Genomic DNA, 25662 nt, shown 5'->3' with positions numbered 1-25662 from the left:
CTCATGTAGCAGCTCCTGCGAAGTTAATGTTTGCCCGGCTCTGCTTTAATCTAATATCGAAAGTGGATTATACAATTTAGAATGACTAGTAGAAAAGGCAAAGAACTATCGCAGGGTTAATGAAGCCGTCTCACCACCCTGTATCTTCGTGATCTTGAATTGGACACCCGACTCTCAACTTCTTGACTTTTTGATTATACTATCATTATAATTATTGCTAATTAGCCTAAAATAAATAATTTAGATGTCCCAACTTCGTACCGGTGGCCTAAATAAGAACACCATGTAACAATACATCATTATTTTGTTGTATATTTTCAGTTGTGAAATTTTACGTAAAGTATAACGCACTACAAATTTTTTGGCAATTACAGCACATTATTAAATTGAATCTATATAAAACAAGTGAAGGTTATTATTCAAAGAACAAACAAAATAACAAACATCCATTAGTCGCAGTTCAAATATTTGCCAAATCAAAATTTTATTAGTGCCTCTTGTCGCCTGTTATCAACTGATCCGTTTAATTGTGAATCTCCACATGAAATGTGACACGGCGCTATTCGATTTGTTTTTACTCATTGCGAATTGAATTGAAATGAATCAGAACGTACAACTCGTACGATATTTGTTTTTGCGTTTTAGCTATGAAATTCACAATCAGTTTGGAAATACTTATTGGTTAATAACCAATACTTTTTCGTCACAATTCCGTGCGTACCTTTGGATTGTACCATATCAAACTCAAAAACAATTCTGTTTTACTGACACCCTGTTTGTCACACAATAAAAAACCACGTTACTCGGAGTGGCTTTTGACTTAAATCCTTCCCTCACGTTTCCTAGAAAAGGTAGTTAGGTTTTCTCAAGAGTAGGTAATAATTGATAAAGGGTTAGCCCTCCCCCCAAATAGTTTTCCCAAGATTCTTAGTAAATCTAAAAATATCTGTGACAGAGATAAACCAATTGAAACTTACATATTTGCTACTACAACGACAAAAACAATGAAGTATGTAGATACTTGAAACATGCTTATTAACTACCTACTAATAAGATAACAGAAATTATTCACAATAAAAAAAGTACCTACATTGAAGATTTATTAAACAATCGTCATGTTTTATAAGTGCAATATTAATATTTTCAAAATTTATTAGCCCATTAAACCCTTTTATACCCAACGAAAGGTACCAAAACAAACCATACAGATGTTTTGGAGATATTTTATTTATTAGTTATTTTAATATTTTATCAATAACTAACTGTATTTTAATTTGAATTTACTTAATCTTATCTGCCCACTAAAGATTAATTTAATCGATTTATGAAAAGGCTGTATTTTCACTAATCAGTAGGTTGTAGTGCACCGTTTAGTGTACATATGAGTGAATTTGATTTTTTAAAATAGACCTTAAAGGGTACGTTTTTCATTCGCTTTCTATGAACAACAAAAATTAGACTTGCTTCAGGTAGACAGTTTTAAAAATTACGCCTTTAAACTTCAAACAATAAAAAAAACGTTATGACAAATGCAAAACTGCAATGCTCAAAACAACAGCTTCCATTTGTTATCAATAAACAGTCGAGAAATGTCCACGTTTATTTGCTGACGTCAAAATTTATCTAGTACTTGAAGGGTTACTAACAATTGTCAGTGAATAACGCAACAAATTTTTAAAATATGTCGATAGATTTCTGTTAAAAAAAAAACTCAATAAAAAATACAAAAAGACGTGTCCAGTCTCGCCATTTTTGAAAAAATAAAAAAGAAGGGTTGTGCTAAACTGTTACTAAATTATTATAAATTCTTTTTATTGTCTCTAGCATCGGTATGTTTAAAGATATTATCTCGAAAATTGCTCTAGTTTTTTATTTATTTACAGTATACGCAATGCTGNCTGTATTTTAATTTGAATTTACTTAATCTTATCTGCCCACTAAAGATTAATTTAATCGATTTATGAAAAGGCTGTATTTTCACTAATCAGTAGGTTGTAGTGCACCGTTTAGTGTACATATGAGTGAATTTGATTTTTTAAAATAGACCTTAAAGGGTACGTTTTTCATTCGCTTTCTATGAACAACAAAAATTAGACTTGCTTCAGGTAGACAGTTTTAAAAATTACGCCTTTAAACTTCAAACAATAAAAAAAACGTTATGACAAATGCAAAACTGCAATGCTCAAAACAACAGCTTCCATTTGTTATCAATAAACAGTCGAGAAATGTCCACGTTTATTTGCTGACGTCAAAATTTATCTAGTACTTGAAGGGTTACTAACAATTGTCAGTGAATAACGCAACAAATTTTTAAAATATGTCGATAGATTTCTGTTAAAAAAAAAACTCAATAAAAAATACAAAAAGACGTGTCCAGTCTCGCCATTTTTGAAAAAATAAAAAAGAAGGGTTGTGCTAAACTGTTACTAAATTATTATAAATTCTTTTTATTGTCTCTAGCATCGGTATGTTTAAAGATATTATCTCGAAAATTGCTCTAGTTTTTTATTTATTTACAGTATACGCAATGCTGATAATGCTTAATAAACATCACATATTATGGAATAGTTTTATAGTTTAGTGGAAATTTCTAAAAGATTTTAGTTTGTAACTATATATTTGCTTCGTCATATCCAAACCAACCAAAGAAATTTCCCGTACCTGCATTTATGAGTTTAAAGAAAAAGATTTTGTTAATTACTTAAACCCCTGATAATCATGACCGTTAAATATGTCGTTCTTGGGATCACTCTAATAAATAATATGAATAACCCCTTTTTGTACATTTCCGTATTACTATAGTAGTCGTAAAGTTAGTCTAGTTTGAATTTTATTGGTAAAAAACATACCTAAATTAATTCCTTGTTTCATCTATTTATAATACAACACCACATTAGTAAGTATTTCGTACAGTGTACAATCTTAAACGTTTGAGATATTAAATTGCGATATCGATTTTTTATCAATGCAGAAAAGGTACTTCCCGAATTGCACAAGTATTTATTCTAATTACTTTTACTTAGATATGTATTATACCACATCGTAACTTACAGGAAATTAAGAAAAGGTACATTCCTTTTTCAATAATTTCATCCCTTTATAACAAACATGAGAAAACGAACACCGACGAATGATGATGATGAAGAGGAACAAGAACCTCTTTGTGATAATACGTAAGTTTTCTCGATGATCAGTAAAGACCCAGGATAGTGTAATCATCGCATAACTGAAACTCAAGACTCAAACCTCGAAAAAACTAGCGACGTTGGGGTGCAGAATCAAATTTCTATTTGCCTAAAAAATCCCCAATATATTGACATATGAATAGTAATCGTTCTTTCCGGTTCACACTATCATGGGTCTCCTACACTAACTTTTTTAAATAGGTTAAAGGGTGCACCTTACACCACCTTCTTGATTGATATGTACATATTCATAATTTCATTTTAAAGTCGAACTGAACAAGAGATCAAACCATGGGATGTTTTCAAGGATCCTCCTCCCAAAAATCTGTCCAGTTCAATGGAAGAAAACAGAACGATAGAAAATTCCATTGTTGCTCTAAAAATTGCAACATGTATTGTAACGTTTGCTTGTGTACTGGGTGGAGCTGTGATATCTAAAGGAACTCTACTTTTTATGACATCCCAGATCAAACCTAATCAATCTCGCATATACTGCAATAAAGATCTAGGTAAATAATTCACAAATACCACAACACTTTTAAGAAAACGTGTCGGTGTTTTGCCCATTTATATTGAGAGCATTTTCAACACGAATCTTGTGTTTTTTAAATGTCTTGTGGTATTTTGGATAAATCCTTTTGCTTTTACATCTGTTACATACCGATATTTCTGTTTATTTTTTTTTTAATTTTCATGCCAAACTCAAAATCGCCATCATTATATTTAAATCTATCTCTAGCTTCTCTTAGCATCTCATCCCTGAATATCTTACCCTAATGCTATCCTGCCTTTAGTAATGTTACTGTTTTTTCGTAAATTATCGAAAGTGTAAACTTAATAGGTAATTGGGTCACTTCAATAATTTCCGAATGTGATGTCTCTAACTAAAGATAATCACTATTTATTAAATTGAATATATATACAAAACTATATACAAAAATGATTTTGGTGGTAACAAATGGTTGGTTGGTTGGTTGGTACTGTCTCGGCGAGACAGCTTGGTCAATCTCTTAAAGGGTACTTACTTACACTGGTAACTGGTAAAAAACTGGTACTCCGACTTTCTCCTTTGGCGACAAAGATTTCTAAAGGAGGTGAAATTCTTAGAATCTTTGCCGTTAAAAACATACACATTCAAGCTAAGGGTTCAAATGGTCATAAAAACAGGTACAAAATGTTAGTTTGTTTAGCTTAAAAAACGTATTTCTTTTGCTTCAAAAAAGAAAAAGGAAAAAATCGGAATATTTGAAAATAAATATTAGATAAATTTTACTTACTACTACATTTAGGAATTAATAATAATATGCATAAAAAAAAAGGTAAAATTCTGCCGAACAGTTACAATAAATTAAATGAAGCACTAGGATTATTTCATATTTAATAGTAAATAGAGTACATTAAGGAATCATCAAGAATAAGAATTATACCAATGATATGTTGATAGCCTACAGGAGTATCTTAAATATGAAATCGGCCTCCCATTAGTTGTAATTTTTGTATATAAAATGGTTTTTTAATTTCTAAAATTTCGTAATATCATCTAACACATTACATCCTCTCTGTGATCACAACATTTTTATGTTTCTTATATTATTTCAATCGTAAAATTGTTTTGAAGTCCATTTTTTGCATTTTCAAAAATCAAACCTATTGCAGACGTCTCTGGACAATTCATGGCTACAATTTCGGATACAGAACGGGTGGCTTGGATATGGCTGATAATGTGCGTGTTTTTCGTACCGGAAGTTGAAACTTTTTTACGCTCCTTACGCGTCTGCATCTTTAAAAGCTGGCGTATGCCCACAAAAAAGGATGTGTCAATTATTTTCATATCGGAAACCCTGCCAACCATCGGGACGGCGATTTTTTTGTTTTGTATTTTGCCAGAAATTGATGTCGTAAAGGGGGCAATGTTAACTAACGTCGTTTGTGTGATTCCTGGCATTGTAGGTAAGAATCATTTATTTACTTTACAGGGTACGATAGATACAATAAGGCGCTATTTTCAATTGTTGCTATTTTCAACACAATCCATTAAAATACACCTGAACGCTGGGGTGTATTTGTTAATTAAGTAAATTGACTTTGGCAACATATTTTCTTACATTTCTTAATGAATTTCTACCCTATTCTTTGATAAAATTAATTAACAGCTTATTACCTATCTTGATGTTTCTATTTTTGAACACCTTTATTATAAATATTATCAGTGATTAAGGTTATCCTTCGATTATCATTCCGAGAAGGTGTATACCTTCCCATCTATACCTAGGCGTCCCATTTTTTAAGTTATGTTTATTATTAATTACACATTAAATGAAGCATTGAATATTATTTGATATAAGATACAATTAGTATATTACTTTATTTATTATTTACTAGGATTTCTAAGTTCCCAGTCAAGAAAGAACAAAATGAAAATTTTATTCATCCTGGACATCGCAAGCGTGTTAGCACAAGTGTCAGCATTAGTCATTTGGCCATTGATTTCGGACAACAAAACCCTATGGTTAATTCCGGTTTCCCTGGTTTTAATATCATGTGGATGGTGGGAAAATTTCGTGTCAGAAGACTCCCCTGTGCCTTTCATAAAAACATATGCACAAAACACAAAAGAATTCAAAAACGACAAATATTTTGCCTACATTTTCGTGTCCGCCTGGAAATGCCTGTTATTCTTCTGTACTGTAATCATTATAATTTATATTCAAGAAAGAAGGATCGCTTTTCTTTTCACGGAGTTCACCACAGCCTTTTCAGACCACTATATCAATATAAACCAGGTAATAAGAAACAAAATTATAATAAAAAAAATAATTAACTAACAATATAGCCCGAGGAAGTCTGATACATTAAAAGTGAGACGAAATTGTTTTTTGTGATGTTCACCCCGATTTGGCTTTTAATTTAATTCTATATAATATTCTTTATTTGTATAGTTCATCAACTATACACTCCCTTGTAGCTATTAATCTCATAATATACCCTTAACTAAGTACACGGAGCAAACTAAATTTTTTTTGCCGTAGAAATAATATAATTTATCAGGTAGCTTGTAACAATATCAAAGTTGACATGTTTCTTTAAAAATTATTTCAAGTTTCTGAATTATTACAATTCAATTTGTAATATCAACTACAATAGCTAGTAAATTTATTTCTGCTGGAATTTTATTTTTACAAATTCNCTTAATTATTCTAATTAAATTTATAACATCAACTAAAATACCTAGTACATTTAGGTATTTCCGCTGGGATTTTATTTTTACAAATTCGGCTCTAAATTGTATGATAATTTTTAATAATTTCGCTTATGAAGCAACGGGATAGTGGGATGAATTGTAAATATCGCTTTAATATTTAATTATATTTTCCTTTTTCATTTTCTCCGTGTGATAATCTTCCGATGGTTTCTCAGATTCGACCGATTATTGGAGACACATCAGATTTAAGTTTGGCGGAAATCATTGCAACGGGAGGAAGAGCTCGTGTAAGTGCAGATTACATGGCTCCAGTTTGGGTTTTCGTTATCAACGTACTTGGATCATACGTATGTTACATCTTCGGAAAATTCGCATGCAAAATAATGGTACAAACATACTGTTACGCCTTTCCGATCAATCTAACCGTGCCAACGCTCATTACAGCACTGGTTGCATTCTGTGGAGTTTATAGTATCGATGAATGTGCTTTTAAAAATGCAATTCCCCAATATTTGGCTTTCAATGGGTATAAAACCGTTTTAATTAGCAAACACATTACACCTTTTTCTGCAGGTTTTTATACCACTAATGATTTTTAGCCCCCCGCTGTATTTTGTGCGAAACTTTATCGAAAACGAATTTGCATGGTTGTGGTTAATTTGGTTGCTTTCGCAAACGTGGATTTCTTTTCATATTTGGAATCCTCGAGTCGAGAGGCTCGCAAGAACCGAAAAATTATTCGCAAAACCCATGTACGACGGCGTATTCGTCGATCAATCTCTAGCTCTAAACAGAAAAAGAAACTACAAATCCATAATTGAAGAGGAAAAGGACTGGTCTGACAGTAAGTCGAAATTATAACATTTTCAGGATTTCAGGAACTATAGCAAAATAGCTCGAAAAATAGTTTACAACCAGTAAATTGCAATCTGTTCTTATATTTTTTCAATTTCGTCATAGGTTATAGCGAAAATTCCGCTAGTACGGAAGATTATTCGGAAGCGTCTTCATCTCCGCCCATTCAGGAGGACGAAACTACAAGAATTTACGCATGTGCAACCATGTGGCACGAAACTACCGAAGAAATGATGGAATTTTTGAAATCAATCTTCAGACTTGACGAAGACCAATGTGCCAAGAGACTCGCCAAAAACTATTTGGAATTTGACATACCCGATTATTTCGAAATAGAAAGTAAGTACCTATTTACCCTGCAGTGGAGAAGTGGAGATGAATGGGGTAATTGGACATGAATCTTCATATCTTCTACATTCAATTCATTACAGCTCACATATTTTTCGATGACGCTTTTGTAAGAGTATCAGTGGATGACAATGATCCCAGTGTAAACGAATGGGTAGATAAACTTGTGAAAGCAGTAGATAAGGCTGCCTCTGAAGTACACGAAATCCATATGCGAATACGAGCGCCCAAGAAGTACGTTACACCTTATGGAGGAAGATTGGAATGGACTCTTCCTGGAAAAACGAAGATGATTGCTCACCTCAAAGATCGAGCTAAAATCCGACCCAAGAAACGATGGTCACAAGTGATGTACATGTATTATTTGTTAGGGCACAGGTCAGGATTCACCTCATCATTGTTTGATCAGTTAAATACTTAAACGTCCTTCAGGTTAATGGAAAGAAAAGACCTTTCGCCGAAACGGAAAGACATCATCGCAGAAAACACTTACATATTGGCTTTGGATGGAGACATCGATTTTCAACCTCACGCAGTACATTTATTGGTGGATTTGATGAAGAAAAATAAAACATTAGGTGCTGCTTGTGGAAGAATTCATCCGATTGGTTCAGGAGTGATGGTATGGTATCAAAAGTTCGAATATGCCGTAGGTCATTGGCTCCAAAAAGCTGCCGAACACATGTTCGGTTGTGTGCTTTGTAGTCCTGGATGTTTCTCCCTTTTCAGAGCCAAAGCTCTGATGGACGACAGTGTTATGAGAAAATATACCATGAGATCCCAGGAGGCCAAACATTTTGTACAATACGATCAAGGTTTGTTATCGAATGATCACAAACAATTAGTGCATCAGTCTTCATTCTCATAAAAGCAAAATATTAATGTAATACAAAAGTAACAATTTTTAAAAATTTCATGTCACCATTCACTATCTTGCATATTGGTTCCAATTTTTGACGTGACAACGTCTTATAATTCGATGGAGCCGGCTGCACGCACGAAAAAACATGACTCATGCGGCGTTACCTCGCTCTGAGGCGTTCCATTTAAGGCTTGAAGTGCAAGCGAGAGCGCGGAACGAGCGACAAAGAGGCACAATCGGCCTCCGCGTTCGGCAGCGTTCGACATCTGTCTCTCTCCTACTTGAGTGAGCGATGCGTCCGCGTGGACAGCTGCTATACAATAATACATTTCCATTTACCTCCTTCTCTATTTCCATACAAAATATCTATCAAACAAATAAAATTAAAATTTTCTTTTGAAAAATGAAACCATTCCATCAGTATTTTCTTATGACGTTGTCACGTTCAATTATCGTCAGTAAACCGACTTTACAGACAACCGATTTTTTTTTTTCAAACGTAAATAAATTGGTGTCCAGGTGAAGACCGTTGGTTGTGTACTTTGCTTCTTCAGAGAGGATACAGGGTTGAATATTCTGCTGCTTCCGACGCTTATACCCACGCACCGGAAGGTTTCAACGAATTTTTCAACCAGCGTAGACGGTGGATGCCTTCAACTTGTGCCAATATTATGGATTTGATCCAAGACTCCAAAAAAACCATTGCAGTAAACGACAACATATCCCGAGGTTATATATTTTATCATGTAAATTAAATCAGTCAGTTGCATTCTTCCGAATGATTTTTATACAATTACATATGCACGTAGATTGTTCTGATGGTTGGAACTGTCCTGGGTCCTGGGACCTTAATGTTGATGGTAATTGGAGCACTCGTGACCGTGTTTTCTTTTGACCAATACACAAGCCTCAAATGGAACGTAACGCCCCTGATTATTTTCATGATATCTTGCTACTATTGCAAAGCTAATATTCAGGTAAGGGTAATTAAATCATAAAAACGAAATCTTAATTCTTCAACTGGTAATGCTTTGGAGATATCTCTTATTTTGCGCATTCTTTATCCGAAAATTGTAGACTAAAATAAAATTTAACTGAAGAATGTATTGTTCATCAAAAATGTCTTACACCAACGTGTTAAGCCCAGTTTCTTTTATTACTTAATTCGACGACAATCTACATTTGTGCAGTTAATAATGGCCGCCATTATAAGTGGTGTTTACGCGTTGGTAATGATGGCCGTCCTTGTTGGTGTCACACTTCAAATATTCGAAGATGGCTGGTTGGCCCCCAGCAACCTCTTCCTAATGCTTGTGGCAGGAGAATTCATAATAGCGGCTATACTCCATCCCAAGGAATTTGGATGTCTTCCACACGGCCTCATTTATTTCATCACTATCCCCTGCATGTATCTTATCCTGGTCATTTATTCCGTTTTCAATTTAAACAACATTTCTTGGGGTACCAGAGAAGTCACCGTTGTGCCCAAAGCGGCAGCGGATGCGGTAAGTGACACAATAATCTATTTCCGAAAATATCTTAACTTTCGTGTGACATGTTAGGAAGAGGAAAAAGACCAGAAAAAAGACGAGAAGAAAGAGCCCACAAATCTCAAAGCAATGCAAAACAGAATATTCGCTTTGTTCGGCAAAGGTGATGATAACGCAGGCTCTTTCGAATTTTCCTGCGGCGGTTTGTTCAAAATACTCTTATGCGCTTATCGGAAGGAGTCCCCGGAACAAGTAGAACTGGCGCTTCTGAACAATAACATCAAAAAAATGGAAAGCAAGCTCGAAGGAATCGAGAAATTAATACTCCTCGAACCGGATGAGAGACAACCAACACAACAGAATCGATCATCTTCAATTACATCCAGGAGACGAACTACAATTATGGAAGGACTCAAGTAAGTGCCCAAAATCCCTAGCATAACTTATCCATAAATTACTATTTATGCAGATCACTGTTAGTACATCGTCTACATTATTTGTTTTAAACCGCATTTTGACAAGCGCAATTGCAATTAATTTAATATGAAAAATAAGCGAATTTTGTTAAATTAAAATCGCTTTTTAAAAAATTTATTCCTGATGAATATAATCAGCAGAATATTAAAATATTAATTCATCAATAATAAATTCATAACGTAAAAAGTGTCAAGGCATCACCACAAGGTGAGTGAAAACGACAAACCGCTTCACCACCTTGCCTTAATCATTTCTCATACTTTTGAATTCGACTTCCTTAGTCTTCGATCTGCCTCCCTACGATTATTATTATTGACAACGCCTTTTAAACGATTTCTAATTGGCCTACTAAGTAGGTAGTAGGAGTTAGCTTGCAAATAATTTAGATGTACTAACTTAATATTTACTAGTGACCTAATTAGAATTTATGAATACTATGTCGATATATATACATCCCGAACTTTAACTATGACGTTTCTACTTCTACAGAGGGGAGTTATCAAAGGTGATAGAAAATGCGGAAGACCAATATTCACTGATAAGCGAAAGTCAAATATCAGAGAAAACAATAAGCGAACCAAACAGTTGGATGTACGAGGAAAATCTAGGAAGGGGAGAATTCGGTTGTATTTCGACAAAAGAAAAGAATTTCTGGGAAGGTCTGATTGACAAGTATCTACACCCTATCGAAGACGACAAGGTAGAATAAACATATACATATATTGTACGATACATCCCAAAACAAACAGATAATCTGGTTTACAGGAAAAAGTGGCCAAGGACCTGAAAGACTTACGCGACAAAACCGTTATGATGTTCCTCATGGTAAACGCGCTTTTTGTTGTTGCGATTTTCCTACTCACGCTCAACAAGGACTTAATACATATCGACTGGCCCTTTGGAATAAAATACAGCTTTCGATACGTCGATGTTACCGGTGACGTAAGTATTAATAAATATATACATGAGTAAATAAAGATCTAATTGTCCTGTTAATTGATAGATAAATTGTTGTCAATAAGCTAATGGCAAATTACAAGTTTTTTAAAGCTCCGTTCGGTTCTTTTGTATGTTAGGAATTTGTCTTTGTAGATTCAACTGACCAGAACGTTTTTACAATTGGAACCCATTGGTCTTGTGTTCGTCGTTTTCTTCGGTTGTTTAATGGGTCTTCAGTTTGTTGGAATGCTTTTGCATAGATTTAGCACATTTTGTCAGATTTTGTCTAGTACACCAGTTCCGATTTGCAGTTTCAGAGGATCGGTAAGTTATCCTTTTTAATAAACAATTATTAGCAGGATTTTGATACACGCATTTAGGCTATTATAATTTTATTTCATTCACTATTTCACGCCAGAAAGCTGAACTCACCGATGAAGAATTATTAGAAAAGGATCCCGTGAGGATGGTAAAAAGACTTATCAAATTAAGAGGGGTCGATGACGATGACGACGATAAAGAAGATAGAGATGTCGAAAAGAGAAAGACTATAATCGGATTGGCGAAAGATGGTGCTAAACCTGACGAAGCCACAACTACAGATTTAACACGTGCTTTTAACAGAAGATTAACCAAGTTTAGAAATTACGGTAAGAACCTATTATAAAGAATAATACTCAAAAACAAATTTCAATCATTAACAAATGACAATTGACACTTTTAAGAATAAAAAACCTTGTTCTTTTTTATCTTTTAATTACAGAAGGTAACGATGCAACCGGAAGAAAATCGATTGCTTTTGCTATTGACAAACGCAGATCGACTGTTGCCAATCTAGGTAGGCCTTCAGTATCTTCAATTAAAGTAAGAGCAAGACAAAGTCACGTAAATTTTGGTTATGAACCAGAGGGAGAAACCAATACATAAACTTAGTACCTATAAATTGTAAATTATCTACAAAGAAATAAATTTCTATACTTATACAACTTCATTTTAAATTTTTAAATGCTAAGTATCTTTGGATATCAGAAAGTAACCATCCGATTTCTAAAATTCTTTTGCTAATATTAAGAATGAATCTTTAGAATGGACATATTATTCCCTTAAAATAAAATAAATTCACAAATTAAAAATACTTAACGAAATGTACTCTCTTTTTTATAAAGATTTATCTCTCACAAGAAAAACTTCGATTAAACTGAAATGTCCTAATCAAAGTAAATACAGAAAGTAAATTAAAAAAGTTGGTACATTCTTTTTACTTTTTTTCTTTGACTATTATCACCAACAAACACACCGACTATTCAAAATAAATGCAAACATCAAACATGCCGAAAACATTATTTCGCAATTAAAGATTGATAATCAAAATAAATTTAAAATACTGACACAATTGTTTTACGTTTTCCATAAACTAACATGTACGTTACAACAGACGTTTTGACAAACGTATCTAATTAATTTTTATCAGTTACAAGTGGTTCACAGTTTATTCAAGTATTAGACCTTGTCTGAAAAAAAGCCTTTATCATGATGTACAAAATCGAAAGTCGGAAAAGTCTAAAAATGGTAAAGCTTAATTTCGAGATCAATTTTTCACTCTGCATAATTAATTACCTTGTTATTAAAATTGGATTTTTTTTTAACAGAAACTTTATTGATTGAAGATGTTCATGTACAGAACAGAAGAATAACATGTTTTTACACCTTTTCTTTTGAGTGTTTCAAATTTGTCAGCATCATCTTTAATCAACAAAGAATTTTCGATTGTAATAAAAACGATAACAAAAACAATGCATTTTCTTTGCCACAATCGCAAGTTCATTCCCATAATGATTACACAGATTCTTTGAAGTACCAATTGATGTCTTTACGCATGTTTTTTTGTTGTTTGTGTTAAATTTAAGTTTAGTTAGTTCTCGATAGATCGATAATAATTTCTGATTGAAATCCATTCAGTTTCTAATCGGCCCGTTGTACATCATTCGTATCATATGGGCAGTATAGTTATTTCCTTTTCTAATTACAAACGGATTTCTTTGTAAGTCATATGAAGGCTTTTAAGTGAATTTCTTTGTTACCGTTAGCACAGTAATTTATGAAAAATTGTCTGCCTTTCATTGGCTAAATTTAAAAAATTCAGTGTGTTAAAATTGAAAAAACAAAAACAGATATTTATTTATGAAGTTAACGTAATAAATCTTAAGAATTAAGGCTACAGGCAAAAAAATATTGATATATAATACAAAGGCGGAATCTGGATAATTGTTTTGTCAATAACCAACTGAATTTTAATTTGAATTTACTTTTCTTAATCTTATCTTCCCCCTAATGATTAACTTAATAGTTAATAAATCAATTTATTAAAAGACAATAGTTTCCCTAAACAGTAGGTTTTAGTGCACCAACACTGTACACAGCATGTAGATACCACTTTAGAGTATGAGTGAATTTGGTTTTTCAAAATATATCCTAAAAGGTACGTTGTTCATACATTACGATCCATTAAATCAAAAACTTTTCGGTTTTAAAGCAAAATCGATTCAAGCCAAAGTGATATAGTTCAGTAGAAATTTTCGAAAACTTTTAGCGGAAACTTTTCTTTTGTCTCTTTAAACCAATCAAAGTAATTTATACGTATTCACATCCATATAACAATTTATAATTTAACTATTTCAATCCTTTTGTAGACACTGGAAGGTACAATAACTTTTTGTAAAGAGAAATATTAAATGTTATTTTGTTTTAAACTCTACCTTTCTGTAGTACTTACGAGGGCTATTTTTTTTAACCTCTGATGAGCTACAATAAAGCACAATGAGTTTATTACTAAAAGTTCTTAGTAGTTGAGAAAGTGTTTTTAACCCAGCTGTACTTTCAGTTGTTGAATAATGTGAAAATTGCTGGACTAGTCGGGTTTTTCATTCATGACAATGCATGAGTATCAACACGTCTTCTCAGACAATTCAAATAGGGTGCTTTCGGCCATCCACCGTATAGTCCACAGTGAGCACCGAGTGATTTTCACCTGTTTCGACAATTAAGGGCACAGTTGGATTGACAATGTTTTGCCAAAAATGAAAAACTTAAGAACGAAGTCAAGACGTGTCAGCTCTCTCTAGCAAACGTCCAGAAAAATAAATATGTAAATCACTACTCATTTCTTACTTATAAAATTTTTTTGTTACGTTTTTTTCTGAACCATAGTCGAATTATATCAATGAAAGAAAAAGTACACAGTGCAAAATAAACCTCTTGAGTATGTTATTTATGTACATTCTCGTGTGTTTCTTATCTTTCAAAATAATTATAGAGTGTACGGCCGTTAAAACAATTTGAGTTTATCGTCTTTTTATCAAATTACAATGAATTCAATATTGTAGGGTTATCGGGTGATTAAAAGCTTTCGCTTATAAGATTAAATCTCCCTCTGTCTATAAAAATGCATGCGGGGAAATAATTGTAAATTCCAAGGTATAATGCCATAGCTAATATACCTGCATCATGTAAAAATGCCGCTGAATTCTAGGTAATCGAAGGTTAAAAAAATAGCCCTCGTATAAAAAAGGTTTTAAAAAACACCTTGAATTCGAATATCGAATAATATTCGATATTGATCTATTATTAAGATAAAAAAATTCTAATTTACTAAGTAATTTATCTATCATCTTTACTGATTCTGTGTAAGATCGTACCTAACAGGAAATTAATAGTTTACAGATTATATTTCTAATAATTTTATCTCTTGATAACGAAAATGAGAAAGCGAAGACTAATAAAATTTGAAGATGATAAGGAGCAGGAACGTCTTCATGATAACACGTGAGTTTTCTGAAGGATCAACAATAAAAAAATTGTGTTCCCTTTCTTCCCCTTCAGCTTATGATAATAATAATAAGAAATCAGACTCAAATAGGAGCAAAAAGATTTATTATAGTAAAACCAATACCGACGTTTCGCCACTGCATTGAGACGTTGTCAAGGTAAGTTTTTAACCTTAAATCTTTTTGCCCCTATTTGGCTCCGATTTCTTATTTTTTAAAAATGTTACGAATGCATTATCTTATTAATTAATACATATCTATCTATAATTTCATTTTGAAGTCGAACTAACAAAAAGAACAACCTCTGGGATCTATTCAAGAATGTCCCTGCTAAAAAGCTGTCCAGTTTAATGGAAGAAAACACAACATTAGAAAATTCCATTGTTGCTCTAAAAATTGCAACGTGTATTGTAACGTTTGCTTGTGTACTGGGTGGAGCTGTGATATCTAAAGGAACTCTACTTTTTATGACATCCCAGATCAAACCTAATCAATCTCGCATATACTGCAATAAAGATCTAGGTAAATAATTCACAAATACCACAACACTTTTAAGAAAACGTGTTGGTGTTTCGCCCACTTATATTGAGAGTATTTTCAACGCGAATTTTGCGTTTTTTAAATGTCTTGTGATATTTTGGATAAATCCTTTTGCTTTTACATCTGTTACATACCGATATTTCTGTTTAATTTTTTTAATTTTCATACCGGACTCAAAACCGCCACCTTTATATTTAAATGTATCTCTAACTTCTCTTTATTAGATGCCAATACTCTACATCATTCTGTAAAATCTTTTATCCCTAAATATCTTACCCTAATGCTATCCTGCCTTTAATAATGTTAGAATAAATTGAATGAAGCACTTGGATTATTTCATATTTAATAATAAATAGATGTAAATTAAGAAATCATCAAGAATAAAAATTATACTAACGATAAGATGTTTAGACTACAAGAGTATCTTAAATATGAAATCGGTCTCTCATTAGTTATAATTTTTGTAGATAAAATGGTTTTGTTAATTTCTAAAATTTCGTAATATCACCTAACACATTACATCCTCTCTGTGATCACAACATTTTTATGTTGCTTATATTATTTCAATCGTAGAATTATTTTGAACTACTTTTTTGCATTTTCTAAAATCAAACCTATTCTAGACGTCTCTGGACAATTCACGGCTACAATTTCGGATACAGAAAGGGTGGCTTGGATATGGATGTTAATGTTTGTGTTTTTCGTACCTGAATTGGAAACTTTTTTACATTCTATATACGTTTGCATCTTCAGGAGCTGGCATATGCCCACAAAAAGGGATTTTATAATTATTTTTATATCAGAAACTCTGCCAACTATCGGGACAGCGATGTTTTTATTTTGCATTTTGCCAGAAATCGATGTCGTAAAGGGGGCAATGTTAACTAACGCCGTTTGTGTGATTCCTGGCATTGTAGGTAAGAAAATTTTCGTTAAGTATCATCACAACAAGAAAATGTCAAGATTAAAACGAAGAAATTCCCCCTTTTATGTAGCGATTGTCATATATAAAGATAACTCTTTATTGCCTTTGTTGCACGAAAAGCAAAAAATACAGTTAAAGAAGTAACACAATCAATTACACATTTACTACGTGAAAAACTCATAAGAAATTATCAAAACTAATATATTATGACTATTTATTACTGCTATCGTCATTTTTATTACAAAATGATAAACATCCAAACGCCATCGCTCAATACAATAAACTTTTTCCTGGTATAATTACAAGAAAGTAACATTAAACAAATAAATATGACAACGGGAAAAATGAATTCAAAAATAACTTAATTCCGTTATAATCATGATCAAGTATTAATAAATTTCTGACAATCTCTTGCGACTGCAATCATTTTCTTGAGTAGTACTAGTACTATTTTTCCTAGGACTTTTAAGTTCCCGAGCAAGATGGAACACAACGAAAGTTTTATACATCCTGGACATCGCAAGCGTGTTAGCACAAGTGTCAGCATTAGTCATTTGGCCATTGATTTCGGACAACAAAACCCTATGGTTAATTCCGGTTTCCCTGGTTTTAATATCATGTAGATGGTGGGAAAATTTCGTGTCGGAAGATTCCCCTGTGCCTTTCATAAAAACATGTGCACAAAATACGAAGGAATTCAAAAACGACAGATATTTTGCTTACGTCTTCGTCTCGGTCTGGAAATGCCTTTTATTCTTCTGTACCGTAATCATTATCATTTATATTCAAGAAAAAAAGATCGCTTTTCTTTTCACGGAATTCGACACAGCCTTCTCAGACCACTATATCAATATAAACCAGGTAATAACTTAGACACTATAATATTGGAATAAGGAATGAAAGTATCTTAATGAAGTATCAAATTTCCCTTTTAAGATACCATATTCGCCAAATTGGGGCAAAAACTGTTTTATTGCCACAAGCAACATCTACGTTTTACCTTTCATGTATCAGTTTTCTTCTAGGTAGATTGTTAGATAAACATTCTTTGGAGATATTGTTTGCATTACAACAAACACCTATTAAAATAATAATCATTTTCTCATCCATCCGAAGCTTCTACATCGTCATCATCTTAAGATCGTCAGTCCTAAGACTGGTTGAACACATACCTTCACTCTTTCCAATCTTAAGCTAATCTTCGCATTTCCCTAAAACTAGAACATCCCACATCCTTAACTATCTATTTACGAACAGTAATGTAATCTAAGTCTACCTGTACACCTCTTAACTCCTGTTTCTGCCTCTAATATGTCTCTGACTAGCCCTTCAAGCCTGAGAAGGTGTCCTACCAACCTATCTCGTCAATTTCTTATTGACTTCCCTGTTTTCGTATTCATTTTAATATCTCTTCATTTCTAATCATCTCTATCCACAGTATCCTCATCATTCGCCAGTAACGCCACATTCCGAACACTTCTAACCTATCCATTTCCCCCGCGCCCATAGGCCATGTTTTGCACCCATACAGCGCCGCCCTCCAAACATACACCATTAATAATCTCTTTCGAATCTAAATTGACCGTTCGTGAGCATAGAAGTGACTTCTTTTAATTGAAGGCGACTCGACCCTGCTTTATCCTCTGCTTTATATTCCTACTACTGCTTCTACATAACAATAAATAACTAACTAACACTATAACCTGAGGAAGTCCTATACATTAGAAGTGAAACGTAATTATTTGCCCCGATTTGGCTCTGATATTTATAAGTATGATTTATTAACTATTAGCGACTTTGTCAGTTTATCTCACAAAAAATCGTTAAGTAAGTGATAAACCTCTTACGGTTTCTTAGATTCTACCTGTAATTGAAGACACTTCAGATTTAAGTTTGGCACAAATCGTTATAAGAGAAGAAAAAACACACGTGAATGCTGATTATATGGCTCCAGTTTGGGTTTTCGTTTTTAACATACTTGGATCATACGTATGTTATATTTTCGGAAAATTCGCTTGCAAAATAATGGTACAAACATATTGTTACGCCTTTCCGATCAATCTAACCGTGCCAACGCTCATTACAGCACTGGTTGCATTCTGTGGAGTTTACAGTATCGATGAATGTGCTTTTAAAAATGCAATTCCTCAATATTTGGCTTTCAACAGGTATAAAAATTTTCATTTACATAAACGTTCTCGATAGGACAGGTTCTTATATCACAAATAATTTTTAGTCCCCCGCAGTATTTTCTGCAAAACTTTATCGAAAGCAAATTCACTTGTATGTGGTTGATCTGGTTGCTTTCACAAATCTGGATTTCCTTCCACATTTGGAAACCTCGAACCGACAAAGTTGCAAGAACAGATAAATTATTTGCAAAGCCTTTGTACGATGGGGTTTTCATCGATCAATCTCTTGGGCTTAACAGAAAAAGAAACTACAAATCGATAACGGAAGTGAAAAAAGAATTGTCGGACAGTAAGTCCAAATTACTTCTTACACCTTCTGCCATTTACTGATTGGTTGTAAGCTTCTTTCTGCAGTGATCCATGGAATTTTTCTCTTCTTAACGGTGAAATCTTCAGGGGATTGATAGAGGCCACCCCAAAACAGCTCGAAAAGAAGTTTACAACCAATTCTCTTTTCACTTTCACTCAATAAATGAAAATACTTCTCTTAGATGACAACAAAGATTCATCTCCGTCCATCCAGGAGGAGACCACAAGAATTTACGCATGTGCTACCATGTGGCACGAAACTACCGAAGAAATGATGGAATTTTTGAAATCAATCTTCAGACTTGACGAAGACCAATGTGCCAAGAGACTCGCCAAAAACTATCTGGAAGTTGACATCCCCGATTATTTCGAATTAGAAAGTAAGTCTCTACTTGTAGAGGTGAAATGGGTAAAGGCTGGATTTAATAAAATTCACACTATCCTTAGTTCAGTCCTTGAGTAAGACATTCATATCTTTCAAATTATATTGTACATTTAATTTATTACAGCTCATATATTTTTCGATGACGCCTTTGTAAGAATATCCGTGGATGATAATAATCCCACTGTTAACGAATGGGTAAGTCAACTTGTGCAAGCCGTAGATAAGGCTGCCTCCGAGGTACACAAAACGGATCTTCGAATAAGACCACCGAAGAAATACATTACACCTTATGGAGGAAGACTGGAATGGACGCTTCCAGGAAAAACGAAGATGATTGCTCACCTCAAAGACAAAGCTAAAATTCGACCCAAGAAGCGATGGTCACAAGTGATGTACATGTATTATTTGTTAGAGCACAGGTCAGGATGCACCTCATCATTGTTTGATCAGTTAAATACTTAAGCGTCCTTCAGGTTAATGGAAAGAAAAGACCTTTCGCCGAAACGGAAAGACATCATCGCAGAAAACACTTACATTTTGACTTTGGATGGAGACATGGATTTCCAACCCCAAGCAGTTCATTTATTGGTGGATCTCATGAAGAAAAATAAGAAGGTAGGTACTGCTTGTGGAAGAATTCACCCTACTGGCTCCGGAGTGATGGTAGAGTGTCAAAAGTTCGAATACGCCATAGGACACTGGCTTCAAAAAGCCGCCGAACATATGTACGGTTGCGTGCTCTGCAGTCCTGGATGTTTCTCCCTTCTCAGAGCCAAAGCAGTGATGGACGACGATGTTATGAAAAAATATGCCATGAGATCGAAGAAGGCCACGCATTTTATACAATGTGATCAAGGTTTGTTACCGAAAACAAAAAGTCAGCGGAAACTGTTGATGTAGCTTCAATTGTTTAGAAAAACAAAAATTGAAATACAAATGTAACAATTACCAAGTACATAAACAAAATTTTATTACTACCGTCAACTATTTCCATTCCAATTCTTCGGGAATACTTATAAATAAATATTTTTGCACTTTGCTATTCAGGTGAAGACCGTTGGTTGTGCACTTTACTCCTTAAGAAAGGATACACGGTTGAATATTGTGCAGCTTCAGACGCCTACACTCACGCACCAGAAGGATTTAACGAATTTTACAACCAACGTAAACGATGGATACCTTCGACTTTTATCAATATTCTTGATCTGATTCAAAACTCCAAGAAAACCTTTGAAATAAACGACAACATATCAAGAGGTTACATAATCTATCATGTAAATTAAATCACGCAATTGCATTCTCCAAATAATTTTTATACAAATATGTGTACAGATTATCATGATGGTTGGAACTGTCCTCGGTCCTGGGACTTTGGTACTCATGGTAACTGGGGCTTCCGTCACCACATTTTCTGTTGACCAATACACAAGTCTCAAATGGAACGTTATTCCTTTGATTATTTACATGGTGGTTTGCTACTACTGCAAATCGAATATTCAGGTAAGGACTACATTCACACCCCTTTTATGAAGTGGTGCACTCTTTTTTTATTAAATCATTAGTTAAAGATGGCATCAATTATGAGTAGTGTTTACGCGTTGGTAATGGTGGCAGCTTTAGTTGGCGTTGCTCTTCAAATGTTCGAAGATGGTTGGTATGCTCCTAGCAACTTCTTCGTGCTGTTGATGGGAGCAGAACTTCTAATGGCCGCTGTACTCCATCCCAAGGAGTTCAGATATCTTTCTCACGGTCCCATCTATTTCATTAGCATTCCCAGTATGTACCTGATCCTGGTCATTTATTCCGTCTTTAATTTAAACAACGTTTCTTGGGGTACCAGAGAAGTCACTGTTGTACCTAAAGCTGGTACTGATGCGGTAAGTGGGTGCCACAATATTATTTTTCCAAAAATATCTGATTTTTATTTGGAAAGGTAGCTAGAGAAAAAATACGAAAAGGATCTGCCCAAAACTCACAAAAATTTTCTAAGCCAAATATTCGGTAAAGGTGATGGTACCACGCAATCTCTCCAATTTTCATGTGGCGGTTTGTTCAAAACACTAACACTAAAAGACAATAATATCAAAAAACTGGAAAGCAAGCTAGAAAGCACCAGGAAAATAATACCCCTGCAACCAATACAATCGAATCGATCATCTTCAATAAGATCTAGGCGACGAACTACGATTACTAAAGGACTCAAGTGAGTACCTAAACTACTAAGCGGAATCGAAAGATTTTCAACTGAAATTATTTCGTTTTTATTTCAGAGGGGAGTTATCAAAAGTTTTAGAAAATGCAGAAGACCAATATTCACTGATAAGCGAAAGTCAAATATCAGAAAAAACAATAAGCGAACGAAACAGTTGGATGTATGAGGACAAGTTGGGAAAGGGAGAATTCGGTTGTATTTCGACAAACGAAAAAAATTTCTGGGAACGTCTGATCGAGAAATATCTCCACCCTATCGAAGACGACAAGGTAGAATAAACAAATACATTACGCGATATATCCCAAAACAAAAAAAATATTATATTTTGCAGGAAAAAGTGACAAAAGACCTGAAAAACTTACGTGACAAAACCGTTTTGATGTTCCTATTGATAAACGGACTTTTTATTGTTGTGATTTTCGTGCTCACACTCAATAAGGATTTGATACAAATCGATTGGCCCTTGGGAATAAAATACAACTTTGTATACGACGACGCTACCGGTAACGTACGTATTAATAAAAATATTTATTTATTATATTTATATTTTCTGTTCCTAAGTAAAATGTCGGTAATATTGATTTTTTTATTGATTATGAAGCTATTATTCAGTGACAATAAGGAGATGGATATATTTTTTTTAAAATCAAGGAAATTACAATTTTAAACGCACTGTTTCTGTTGTATTGCAGATTCAACTGACCACAACATTTTTGAAACTGGAACCAATTTCTCTTATATCCGTAATTTTCTTCGGATGTTTAATGGGTCTTCAGTTTATTGGTATGCTTATGCACAGATTTACCATATTCTGTCAGATTTTGTCAAATACATCGGTTCGAATTGGCCGTTTCCAAAAATCGGTAAGTTTTTTTTCTATATAAACCAGCTTAATACGAAAAACAAACTCCATCCCAGAAAACTGAACAATTGCCAAAAATCTTAACACATAATTCATTCATTCGTTCAAAGCAGTTGGTGAAATTTCCGCTAGGATTACTATATTCAGGTACCTAATTCAGTCACCAAGACTTACATTTTCTCTTTACATTAGAAAAATAAGCAAACCGACGAAGTATTATTAGAAAAAGATCCCGTAAGGATGGTTAAAAAGCTTATCCAATTAAGAGACGTCAAAAAAGAAAAAGATATAGAAAGGAGAAACACTAGTATCGAAAGGGTCAAAGATGGTGTCAAATCTGATGAAGCTACAACTACAGACTTAACACATGCCTTCAGTAGACGGTTAGCCAAATTTAGAAGCTACGGTACAAACCTATAAAGAATAAGTACTATTTAAAGATAAATGACAATCGTTAACAAGTGACGATTGACATTGTTGCGAATAAAAACACTGTTTAAAGATGTTCTTATTTGTTTTAATTACAGAAGGTAACGACGCAACTGTAAGAAAATCGATTGTTTTTGAGATTAACAAATACAGATCGACCATAGCCCATCTGAATAGTCGTTCAGTAACTTCGGGAAATGTAAGATCGCGTCATACCCATGTCAATTTTGGTTAGTAATCAGAAGGTGAAACAGTTAAACAAGTAAATTGTCAATTTTATATGTACTGCCCGAACTAAATAATTTATGCGCCAAGACATAAATGTCAATATAATGCTTTTATTTATTATCTGCACATATATGTACCTACACTACGATTCAAGAAATTTAAAAAAATTATAGCAGAAATTCTGCAAAACAGTTGCCTTATACTTTTTTATTTAAGTTTGTACCGTTATAAGATCATCGGAACTAATGTAAATAATTTGATCATTAAGCATATGTATAAATAGTTTATGTAAGACATGCTGATACTCAATAAATTAAATGTACTCACATGAAAACTTTAAATGGGTCATTTATGGTATATGATTTATACATATAATGGGCTCTAAAGTATATAAACGATATAAGATACCTTCCGGCACTTTTTTGTAAAATATATAAAATAATTTAAAAATATAAAAGCGCNATTAGAAGATGGAAAGTAGTTACTAAGTAGTAACAAGCGAAAATTATATAAAAAAGTACGTAGAATCTCATGGTGCTAACGGTTTTCGAGTGCAATGTCAAATAAGGTACTTTCCGACAATATTTCTGCTATGTTATATAAAATAATTTAAAAATAGAAAAGCGCACGTAATATTACTGGGGTGCAAGGTAGTTACTAAGCATCGTTTTTTTCGTGAGATGTAATATAAGGTACTTTGCGGTATTTTTTCTGATAAAATTTATAAAATAGTTTAAACATCTAAAAGCGCTCGTATAATTATTAGGAAATTGAAGGTATTTAGGTACTAAGTACTGAGAAGAAAAGAATCTCATACATAACAATACATCTACAATATTATGCGCTTTAGATGTACAACAGGAATGTTTTGCACTACTAATCAATTCTACAATTTCCCGGTTCACCATTTGAATTCAAATGCAGCAACCATTATGTTTTGTTTAATCTGTAGATTTTGTAGTAGATGACGCCACTTATTTTCGGTCATAAAAGAACAAGAATGCACGCAACCCAACGTGCACCTCCAACAGCATTTTGTTATTTTTTTAAATAATAATCAAATTTAAGCAAACTTTTAAAAATGTTTTATGTAATCTTTCGACCTCTTTACCTCTTTAAATTATATTTACATGTAATTAGTAGTTAACATTCAAATTAGGGACTAGGGATACTTCAATTTTAAAGTATCTAGAAAGTATATATTGGCTATACTGTAAACCGTTTAAAAATATTTTCAAATAACTTGTCTATGCAAACAAATCGTTTGCAATTGGTCACTTAAAACTGTTTTAAATAACTGTGAAATGGTGGAATTTGTTGTGCCTAAAAGCAAAGAAATGATTTCCTCAAATAATCAAGACCAGCATCCATCATTAGTTCGTCACCTCAGAGGTCATTACCACGAATTATCTGATTTGGCTTTTCACCCAAATAATGGAAAAAAAATAGCAACGTGTGGTACTGATAAATACCTTTTGTGGTGGACTCTTGGTGGCTCTGTGAAGTGTTACAAATCTGAAGGTCATACAGACAAAATAAACTCCTGTGCATACTCTCCAAACGGCCGATTTATTGCCACTGCTTCAAATGATGATACGGTTAGAATTTGGGTTCCAACCATACTCGGCAAGTGTACCTTTTTTAAAGGGCACAGTTCTGCAGTTCAGTGTGTTTCCATATCACCCACTAATACTGAAATAATAACTGGATCTAATGATAAAACCATAAAAACGTGGAACCTGCAAAGAAGGATATTTATAAGCTCATTAATTGGACACACCAACTGGGTGAGGTCTGTCAAGTATACCTCCTGTGGAAGAACCGCAGTATCTTGTGCTGATGATAGGAGCCTGCAAGTGTGGGATGTTAGGAATGGAATGTCTGTTCATACATTCCACTTTTTAGACATTAGTGGCACTTATGTGTCAATACATCCTAATGATGTCTCTCTAGCTGTTGCAATGAATAATGGAAGTGTACGAATTTATGATATAAGGAATCACCAGCTACAGCAACAGTATGTTGATATTCATCAGGAAACTAACTGTGTTGACTGGCACCCAAGTGGACTGTACTTATTAAGCTGTGGTACTGAAGGGTCTTCAAAACTAATTGATGTTATGGAAGGCAGGCCACTTTACACCATAAGGGGGCATAGAGGCTCTATAAATAAAGCAAAGTTCAATCCTGATGGCGAATATTTTGCTACTGGTGGAACTGATAGTATTTTAATGGTTTGGAGAACTGGCATTTTGATTAATTGAATAACTATATATTTTTGTGACAATATTAAAGTAATGAATATTCTAGCCGAGCTAACCGTAAGTTATGATCCTATAATTACTATTATTATTTAATAATGCAGCTTTTTTATTTTATTTTTTGGAAATAGAAGACT

General features: G+C 33.6%; 3 protein-coding genes across 5 annotated transcripts; all 3 read left to right on the top strand.

Moving 5' to 3' along the window:
- Positions 1-1372: 1372 nt before the first annotated feature.
- Positions 1373-12344, top strand: LOC112905707 (chitin synthase chs-2-like). Of its 2 annotated transcripts, none has more exons than XM_025978642.1 (19): positions 1373-1418; positions 3054-3173; positions 3453-3694; positions 4842-5135; positions 5568-5968; positions 6603-6913; positions 6987-7231; positions 7348-7581; positions 7674-7968; positions 8023-8405; positions 8972-9198; positions 9262-9429; positions 9643-9957; positions 10015-10358; positions 10909-11119; positions 11185-11361; positions 11512-11682; positions 11777-12008; positions 12122-12344. In XM_025978642.1, exons 2-19 carry the CDS (start codon positions 3109-3111, stop codon positions 12283-12285), a joined length of 4479 nt encoding a protein of 1492 aa, XP_025834427.1. In that variant the 5' UTR covers positions 1373-1418; positions 3054-3108; the 3' UTR covers positions 12286-12344. The 2 variants fall into 2 exon arrangements, with proteins under 2 accessions (XP_025834427.1, XP_025834428.1); XM_025978643.1 differs by lacking the exon at positions 1373-1418 and adding an exon at positions 1971-2054.
- A 1386-nt stretch (positions 12345-13730) lies between these two features.
- Positions 13731-23500, top strand: LOC108737645 (chitin synthase chs-2-like). 2 transcript variants are annotated; one of them, XM_025978593.1, is made up of 19 exons: positions 13731-13837; positions 15072-15180; positions 15463-15704; positions 16346-16639; positions 17108-17508; positions 18505-18815; positions 18884-19128; positions 19331-19528; positions 19658-19952; positions 20007-20389; positions 20581-20807; positions 20866-21033; positions 21096-21410; positions 21471-21736; positions 21804-22014; positions 22077-22253; positions 22438-22608; positions 22800-23034; positions 23135-23500. In XM_025978593.1, the coding sequence occupies exons 2-18, from the start codon at positions 15116-15118 to the stop codon at positions 23025-23027; spliced, it is 4197 nt and encodes a 1398-aa protein (XP_025834378.1). In that variant the 5' UTR covers positions 13731-13837; positions 15072-15115; the 3' UTR covers positions 23028-23034; positions 23135-23500. The 2 variants fall into 2 exon arrangements, with proteins under 2 accessions (XP_025834378.1, XP_025834377.1); XM_025978592.1 differs by having other exon boundaries at positions 22800-23500.
- An 827-nt stretch (positions 23501-24327) lies between these two features.
- LOC108737650 (POC1 centriolar protein homolog A-like) lies at positions 24328-25653 on the top strand. The gene has a single exon (XM_018470612.2). It carries the CDS (start codon positions 24569-24571, stop codon positions 25526-25528), a length of 960 nt encoding a protein of 319 aa, XP_018326114.1. The 5' UTR covers positions 24328-24568; the 3' UTR covers positions 25529-25653.
- The last annotated feature ends 9 nt before the right edge of the window (positions 25654-25662 follow it).

Source organism: Agrilus planipennis, unplaced genomic scaffold (genome assembly GCF_000699045.2).
Source record: "Agrilus planipennis isolate EAB-ADULT unplaced genomic scaffold, Apla_2.0 scaffold7, whole genome shotgun sequence".
Classification (NCBI taxonomy): domain Eukaryota; kingdom Metazoa; phylum Arthropoda; class Insecta; order Coleoptera; family Buprestidae; genus Agrilus; species Agrilus planipennis.
This window is presented reverse-complemented; position numbering and strand designations above follow the sequence as displayed.

Coding starts and splice junctions, on each gene's coding strand:
- LOC112905707 (XM_025978642.1), top strand. CDS start 3,109: ATGAGAAAACGAACACCGACGAATGATGATGATGAAGAGGAACAAGAA. Junction 9,430..9,642: donor ATTGCAAAGCTAATATTCAG/GTAAGGGTAATT, acceptor ACATTTGTGCAG/TTAATAATGGCCGCCATTAT. Junction 9,958..10,014: donor CCAAAGCGGCAGCGGATGCG/GTAAGTGACACA, acceptor GTGACATGTTAG/GAAGAGGAAAAAGACCAGAA.
- LOC108737645 (XM_025978593.1), top strand. CDS start 15,116: ATGAGAAAGCGAAGACTAATAAAATTTGAAGATGATAAGGAGCAGGAA. Junction 19,529..19,657: donor CGATTATTTCGAATTAGAAA/GTAAGTCTCTAC, acceptor AATTTATTACAG/CTCATATATTTTTCGATGAC. Junction 21,737..21,803: donor ACGATTACTAAAGGACTCAA/GTGAGTACCTAA, acceptor TTTTTATTTCAG/AGGGGAGTTATCAAAAGTTT.
- LOC108737650 (XM_018470612.2), top strand. CDS start 24,569: ATGGTGGAATTTGTTGTGCCTAAAAGCAAAGAAATGATTTCCTCAAAT.